The 8,339-nt window shown below is 45.4% G+C and overlaps 1 protein-coding gene across 1 annotated transcript; it reads right to left on the bottom strand.

Annotated features, from left to right (window-relative positions):
- Positions 1–499: 499 nt before the first annotated feature.
- Positions 500–5,752, bottom strand: LOC119375930 (tetraspanin-33). Its single transcript, XM_037645950.2, has 3 exons — positions 5,437–5,752; positions 4,318–4,474; positions 500–851 (listed from the first exon to the last, which is right to left on the bottom strand). The coding sequence occupies exons 1-3, from the start codon at positions 5,750–5,752 to the stop codon at positions 500–502; spliced, it is 825 nt and encodes a 274-aa protein (XP_037501878.2).
- Between the last annotated feature and the right edge of the window lie 2,587 nt (positions 5,753–8,339).

The raw sequence follows: 8,339 nt of genomic DNA, 5'->3' as shown, positions 1-8,339 counted from the left end.
GGTGAAATGATCTCATAACAGCTTTCGCTGTAAAAAAACAGTGAGCTACATACCTGGCATAGCGATCGCTCGAGTTATCTGTGTGAACCTGTCAGGAAATATCGATGTATCATGTTCTTCTGTCGTGACGTAACTAATAAACCTTTTTTTTGTCCAAACGAGATGGCATTAACAGCTTGAAAGAGCTACTTCATGGCATTGTTACACGCCGCACGCTCGCGGTGCGCAAACCAACTATGGGAGTGGTCGAGTGAAGTATTTATTTTTCTTTTGGATGCTCGCATGGGCAACTTCAGTGACTACACTGAAAATGAAGTGTATATACTGCTGCATGGTTCCGTGCGCATCATTTTTCGTTATTTGGTAGTTGTAGGCGGTGTGCACCACCACTATATAGATCAGATTACACTGAATTTGAGAAAAAAACTATTACGACAAAAGTGTGGAACTATCGGCGCAAATCGCAAAGCACTCGAAACGTTGTAATAAATATTGCAGTTCAGGCTGTTAACGCCGTTGATACTCCGGTGCCAGCACTGCCGATGTGGTCATATATTCTGCGGATGATGTCGATCTCGTCAATTACCGCGTTCGTGACCATATCGATAAAGGCCAGCACAATGACGGTGATGAGGCAGACACCGCCAATGACCATGACGTGCTCCTTGACATAACGGTTTGTCGCGTCCGGGCAGCTTCCCGTGTGCACACGGAACCAAGCGTCATGATCGGACATGTTCAGCACGCTGCGGCCGCAGAAGATGCCTGTAAATGTCGACTCGGGGCGGCAACACGATGGCGGCACGGAGCAGCGCTCATGGCTCGGGTTCAATACGTCACAGTGGAAGTAGCTGCAAACGCAAGACGAATGAAGTGAACACGAGCTGAGATATTGGCTACTAGTGGACTAGTGGCTGCTAGTGGACTAGTGGCTACTAGTGAATATGAAAGATTCACGTATGATGCTTGTCCGGGTAGTAAAAGTTACCGTATTCATTTCAGAATATTCCCGAATTACTGGTTCACTATTATTAGAAGCCATCAGAAACATGGTTGCGCCAGATAGACGACGAAGGCGACGAATGCAATAGCGCTCGTGATGGTGCTGTTCCGCCATCTTGGCTGCAGCTGCTTCTACCTCTCCCTGTATATTTTGTAAATTTATTTCTTTTATACTCTCACCGCCGAGACAACATTACAGCAATAAAATTCTAGAGTAATCATACCAAATGAACATGGCGCATGGCGGCATTATTCCAGGCCGCCGAAAACAGGCTTCAATTGGGTAACGCAAGTGCGTGCACCTGATGCTGCGATTGAAGACCATGCAGACAATGATGCCAGCACGTTCGCTTCACGTTCGGGCAACGCGGAATGTCGCGGGCATGGAAGCACGAAAATGCGGGCTTGCGGACATCTCATGCGAACTATTCTGCACTGCGATTGATGTAGAGCTTTTATTGCACCAGTACAACATTTAAATAAATGAAAATAAAAACTATAATGTGACTGAAATAAAATTACGGAAACTGACTTTTGTGCGACTCTGATGTAGGAACACGCGTAATAAATGCCTTCGAACTTTTGCCACTCGCTCTAAGGGGGAGAACTTTCGAATATTATATTTACAATTTACCTGTGAAAAATATGGGTTACATAATTCTTTAACAACGCATATCAAAGTTTTATTTAGGCAATTAGGTAATTACCTAAAAGAGAAGTTATGTGGTAGATAATGTTTAAAGCATAGCACTAAGGACTAGAGGAACAGGATGTATCGTGGGAGTTCGAAACTGGAAATTAGCAATAAATGCAGGAGTCAGGCGCAGCCTTGAAAAAAACATGTCCGCTTTTAGAAACGTTAGCTCCAGCATAACCCCTGTTTTCGAATTTTTCATGTCAAATTAGCATATTGGAGTTCACTCACACGTTTATGCAGCTCATTCAATATGAGCATTACCAATCATTATTTTGAATTACCTCAAATATTTATCAATATTTGATATGGCGAAGAAGTATTATTAACGGAAAATGACTAAACCACGTTTGAGAACGACATAGCAGATATGACACTAAGTAAGAACGTCTGGGAAGCAATGAGACTGATTAACCATAAATAAATTCGCTAAGCATTATGTGACAAGCATATGAGGAATTCAGACTGACAATGACGCGGCATTGTTGATAATGACTAACAGAAATGTTTTTTCCATATTGGCTCACGCAGCAACCATGAGATGTGCGTGAATATCCAACAATCATGATTACCAGGTTGCACGGGCGCAGCCAGCATTGATTGATAGCACACATAATGCATTACGTGCTATGAAAATTCAGTAAACATCTAGAAGAATTTACAAACAAAGAAACCTTAGTTTGGGAGATTGGGTGCTGTGAAACGACGGCGTAAAAGCAGTCCTTTTAACACACCATATTTCAGCATAAGCATAATGCATGTGGAGGCCTGTCGGATGGATGTCACGATGAAAAATGTAAGCGATACATTATGAGCACCGAGTTGGAAGGACCAATACAGAACAAGCCGGGATGAATGCATCAGAGAGCTATATCTAGGTGGCTTCATTCTATCACTTGCCAGCCAACACCTTCCTATGATTGACAGTTTCCTAAAGTGAGAAGTTACAGCTTTCTTTGTTTCCCGCGCTTACGTCTTAATTCTTGTTGCTAAGTGCCATCAAATAGCTGTTGCCTCCCGGTGAAACAATGAGGTAATGAACCGCAATGGCGCCGGTTTTTAGCGAAATAGCGTTAAATAGCTCGTTTCTCAGAAGTTCCGTGTCGGTGTCGGCGTCGTTGGTTTTGAGTGAACAATAGGCGTTGTCCGTGACTGAAACATCGACGAAGATGCAAATACAATAAATTAAAGGAGTGTTCTGTTCAAGTGCGAATCGACCCCAGGCCGTCTGCGTGACAAGCAGGTGTTCTACCACACAGCTACGCAATTGCTTGAAAGAGCTTCAGAAAAGAAAACACTATAACATGTCATGTAATGGAAGGAGTCTCCATAACGCATGTAATATTGCGTGGTGGTAGCGTAGTCGCGCCAGGCGTCAAAACACGTGAATCGCTCAAGGAGTAGGTCTTTTAAAGGCCCAACCGTTAGAAAGTACTCAGACATTTTTAATCATCATCAGCAGTAAATGCATCAACAAAGTGAGCAGCTGCGTAGGTGCGCGTGTTATGCTGCGGACGCGTAGTGGGCCCTTCGCTGATTCGCAAAAGGAATAGTAATTGTGACGTAGTGGTCAAGCGCAACTCTACTTGCAGTAGGCACTTTAGGATAGCTTCAAACGGCCTATTTCACACGGACAGACGTTCGTTTCCTTGCGGCAATATTGAGGCTTGCACGGAGAGTCAAAGCCTGGCTAGCAGTTGAGATGATGCGCACGGGGCGTGGTTATGCCATCGCGCTATACTCTCGAAAGCGGAGTCGAGCGTCGTCCAAGCTTTTTACAAGCAGCTTTAGCTCACCTAGACCATCCTGTGGCCTCCAGATGACCATCACACCATTCTACGTGCGTGTGGTTTTTTCCTGTTACTTTTCGTACTGGCACCATTTCCCCCATCGATCTGGTAGCCCATAAGACACAATAAAAATAGTGAATGTTCAGTTGAATTGCACTTCATTTTAGAACTAATTCCGCGTTATGACCGTGAGATTTTTTGGCAGCCCATACGATTCTCAAAAGAACAAAATCATTAGGCAATGTGTGGCTGAATTCAAGCCGTTCTTTATGTCTAAGTGGTCTTGGCCGACATACAGTGCCTAAAATACGTCAAAAATCTTGGTTCGCTCGTGTTTACTCGCATGCACGGTCATGGGAACAGATATTTTGTGAGTACAGGCTCCATGTGCGTCTGGAGGGGGTGCAAAAGGGGAGGGTTGCTGCACCCCCCTCTTCAGATTTCTCGTAGTATTTTTCTATGCAGTAGCAATAGGCTACACAACTTGATTACCACACCGTGTCCCGCATATCCGCGTGAAACTGCCTTCAGCATTGCCCAGCCAACTTTGCTGCGCCTGATGCACTATTGACTAATCTGGGCGATCATGTCACAGCCGTGAAAGAAAGACTGGCTGTGCCGGAAGGACTCCCCCCCCCCTCACACACGTACTTTGCAAAATGTTCTGCGGACGCTCTTGACAGCCTCTGTTCTGCTTCATCCAGCATTAGTATAACGCAATGCCCATTTCATTTCTAGTACATCAGAAAATGTGCGTTCTGAACTCACTCGCGAAGGCGTTACAGCGATTCCGTCTGTAGTAACTGCGAGTCAGGTTGTCAGGTCACTTACATGTTCTTGTTCCAGTCGCGAAAATTTCGCTGCGTCATACCGCAGCACTTGAGGTAACGCTGTACTGCGTCCACCAGGTCTTGAATGTCCTGAGAATCGCGGTAGTGGACCACTAGCTTCTCAGACATTGTCGTCGTTATCACACTCTTGATGCTTCCTGCGAGATCGGTGGTATGACGCGTATTAAATGTAGATAACTACAACAGTTCATAATCTGCTCTAGTTGGTTTGTGTATATTATGTCGAAACAGCCCGAACAACAAGGCATAGAAACAATGGCCTCTTCTCGTGTTTCTTCTTGCGCTTTGCATGCGCGCGCGATGTTTCGACACGAGAAAAGGAACGACAGTAGTGCTATACTTTTTCAGGATAATAAGCGTAATTTCAATCACGAACTGTTAAAACAGAAAAGAAGACCACATCAAGCTTGCAATCTTTACTGGAATACATAGGCAGATTAGATATTCGTGCTCAGTTGAAATAGGCTACAATACAGTTACCAAAGCAGACGAGCAATTAACAAGTCAAGGATCATTTTGTCAAGGGCGTAGGCCGAAGTTTATTCTGGTAGGGGCCACCTTGGTACCCCCTCTTTATGTTCGTGCGTGCATATAATTATATGTGAGCGCGTATATCTATACATAGAAATGGAAACGCCTGGGGGTTGCGTTGAAACCACGCTAGTCGCGCCAACTGGTACGCCAGTCATGTAATTCAGACTTTTATGGCATACATATATAATTGAAAGCATGGATGCGCGTGTCGATATATATATATATATATATATATATAATATATATATATATATATATATATATTATATATATATATACATATATATTAATATTATATATATAATATATGCGTCGGCATGACAGAGTGTGTACTACCATTGGCGGGATTAATGTGCGCGACAAAAAATACCTTACTTCGTCTCACAAATGCCTCTATTGTTTAGTGTCGTTTCTTTCGACAGAAAAGCGTGTTTCGCAAAGATTCATTACGTAGGTTTGCTCTCTCAGCATTCGGCTTTGGACTAAAGTATTTTCAGTGCTTCCGTTAGATTTTCGAGGTTTGTGGTTGCCGTATGTGGTGCGTTTGAACAGCTCCTTTCCTTACCAGGCACGAAGAATACGAGAATGCCGAGGACAAAGTTGAAGACGATCAGGACGGTGAGTGAGAAGGAGTATACCCTGAGTAGGAAGGTGTTTTCTCGCAGTGCCCCGACGCAGCCGCACGAGGTAATGGTGAACAGCGCAAGCCCAAACAAGAACAGCAGCACCTCCATATGCGACAGCAGAATTCCCGAAATATCCAGGCGTTCCAGGACGCGCTCTTCTCCGCCGTCCCACGAATCCAGGTACATGCGCAATGCGGCCCACATGAGGGACACACCCACAAACCAGAGCAGAGGTTGAGAAGCAGCAGCGGGCATCGCACCTTGAAGTGTGATAGGCGCATGTCATGGTAATTAATAAAGCATTCGCTCTATACAGGTTTTTGAAGAAATGTGTCCAATAATCCTCAAAAATAAAGCAAAGCAATTTTCGTTATTCCTTCATAATTGCATTTTCAGGCGCAGGTATCTGAAGATCGCCGGTGCCACAATTACAGCGGTGATTAAAGTAATTACTGTTTTATTTAGGGAGAGAGGCGGTCACATGAAAGGAAGAATCGCGGCCCTTCTCCCGAAAAGCCCGTTGTAATCTGACATTTCCAAAAAGCGGTTGTTAATAGCGTTTCCAAATAACGATTGTTATTGAACACCTTGTGGCGAAGCTCTGGTACTGTTTAACGGTTGCGCTCTCCAGCGGCTTCTAGTGGGTCGTCCTCTTCTGAACGCCGCTCGCGCTCAGAGTTCGTGCTTTTGCCTTGAATATCGCCATTGTGCATCGTCGCCAAATGCCATGCAATGAACAGCTTAACAAATTAGTGGAGAGCGCTGTCCTCCCATTCGATGCCCCTGGAGCTTCGTTCCTGTACCCTGCCATCTACTATGCCTCAAGACGCCGCTCAGCAAACGCTGCCTCCCACACCGATCACATGTCCCGGTGTCCCACGCATCCGCGATCCACCGATCTTCACTGGCGCCGATGGCACCGACGTGGAGGACTGGTTCGCAATTTACGAGCGCGTGAGCGTACCCTACAAATGAGACGAAGCAGCCAAGTTGAGCAGCTTGGTCTTCTACCCCGCGGGAGTAACAAGCTTGTGGTACAACAACCACGCATCCGATTTTGCGACTTGGTCGGATTTCAAGACCACCGTCATCAACGTTTTTGGCCGCCCTGCAGTTCGTAAGCTGCAAGCAGAACGGGTCTTACACGAACGAGCTCAGCAGGCCGGTGAATCTTTCACAAGGTATATCGAAGACGTCCTCGACTTGTGTAAGAAAGCAAACGGCACCATGTCCGAGTCTGGCAAGATCCGGAACATTATGAAGGGCATTGACGGCGATGCCTTCATGTTGCTCGCCAAAAGCCCTTCCACAGTGGCCGAGGTCATAACGCTCTGCCAGAGCTACGAGGAGCTCCGCCGGCAACGTTCGATGACCCGTCGCTCTCCTTCACGCGACGAAGAGCTTCCTGGCTTGGCGGCCATACCTGACCAGGCCGCGTTGCTGGCAGGTCGTCGAGCGCACATCCCCGGTCAACTACCTGATCGAACCCATCGAACCATCTTCGGACATGCGCCGTCGAGGGCTCGACATAGTTAACCTGGAGCGCCTCAAGGCCTACTATGACCCACTTATAGTGACGAGCTGTTAGGTCGCCAGACGGTTCCCTTTTTCGTACCCGGGGTAACTGGGGCGAAGTCTTGGTATTGTTTAAAGGTTGCGCTATAAGGCGCAACCATTAAGTGGGTCGTCCTCTTCTGAACGCCGCTAGCGCTCAGAGTCCGTGCTTTTGCCTTGACTGACACCACTGCGCATCGTCGCATAGTGCCGCCCAATAAACAGCTTAACAACCTTAATAACTTTTCTACCACAAACTGACACAAAGAGAGGGAACGACACCAGCGCTGGTGTCGTTCCCTCTCTTCGTCCGTGTGTCAGTCTGTGGTAGAAAAGGTATTAAGATTTATATGTACGAACTAGCTCGCCTTTGAGTATTACTCCAGTTAATGAACAGCATTGCAGTCGTTGGAGTAAACACTGGTGTATTCGCAATCGTCCTTAAGTTGCGCTTATTGGCGCTTCGGCTTTAGTTTCACCGGTGAATTTGGTCGAACTTCATTACTCCATCGTAATTACCTGATAGCGATTTTTGAAAATCTGAAAGCCAGGTGGACTCATGACAATCCTTTCAGCTGTCTCTACCTCCTGTCTCCCCTGAATAAAATAATTAATTTCGTTTCATTATTGGTCGAGTAATCGATGCCTTTAACCATTTTAAGATTTTTGCCGCTACAGAAACATTAATCATGGAGGCAGAAAGCATTTAAAAGATTTTTTTTTAGTTTTGAGGATTTTCGGTTACATTTGTTTATGTGTACTGTATAGCTGTTATACTGCTGTACGTACTGTATAGACAGCAGCGAATTTTAAATATTTTTTTGTACAAATCGACGTATAACGTAAATTTATTGGCCGCTTGCTATTCCTGCTCCCAATTCAAAAGTCATAAACTCGTGCGGATATTTCTTTTCAACAAAAGCACGTCTTCAAGCGATGCCAACCTGGCACCCTGGCACCATTTTTTACGACGGGAGCGATGGCTTAAGTGAAAACGATGGGTTTTACTCGCGTAACTTACGTTCCAGTTATCTGATGGCATCGTATTCAAGGCACAGTTCCACCATGAGGCATAGCTTACACAATGAACTACGATAAGGCATTTAAATGGTGAAATTATATGAACATGAGCTGTGGCAGCACACAGTAGGAACACCGAGAAGTCTAGTAAATGAGCTGACGAGATGTTTCAGAGCTGTATTGCATGTGAATGTGGCGATTTTAGTCATTATTCTGACGCCATGCTGCATCTCTTCTAAAGCGCGAACAGTTGAATCACAGAAGAGGA

Source organism: Rhipicephalus sanguineus, unplaced genomic scaffold (assembly GCF_013339695.2).
Source record: "Rhipicephalus sanguineus isolate Rsan-2018 unplaced genomic scaffold, BIME_Rsan_1.4 Seq1028, whole genome shotgun sequence".
Taxonomy (NCBI): Eukaryota; Metazoa; Arthropoda; class Arachnida; order Ixodida; family Ixodidae; genus Rhipicephalus; species Rhipicephalus sanguineus.
The sequence above is the reverse complement of the archived record's forward strand: the minus strand, read 5'-3'. Positions and strand labels throughout refer to the sequence as shown.

Bases quoted from the DNA above. Each gene is read 5' to 3' on its own strand.
- LOC119375930 (XM_037645950.2), bottom strand. From the start codon at position 5,752: ATGCCCGCTGCTGCTTCTCAACCTCTGCTCTGGTTTGTGGGTGTGTCC. The intron at 4,475-5,436 runs GTAAGGAAAGGA...CCGATCTCGCAG, and splicing joins TCTCGTATTCTTCGTGCCTG to GAAGCATCAAGAGTGTGATA. The intron at 852-4,317 runs GTAAGTGACCTG...TTGCGTTTGCAG, and splicing joins CGCGACTGGAACAAGAACAT to CTACTTCCACTGTGACGTAT.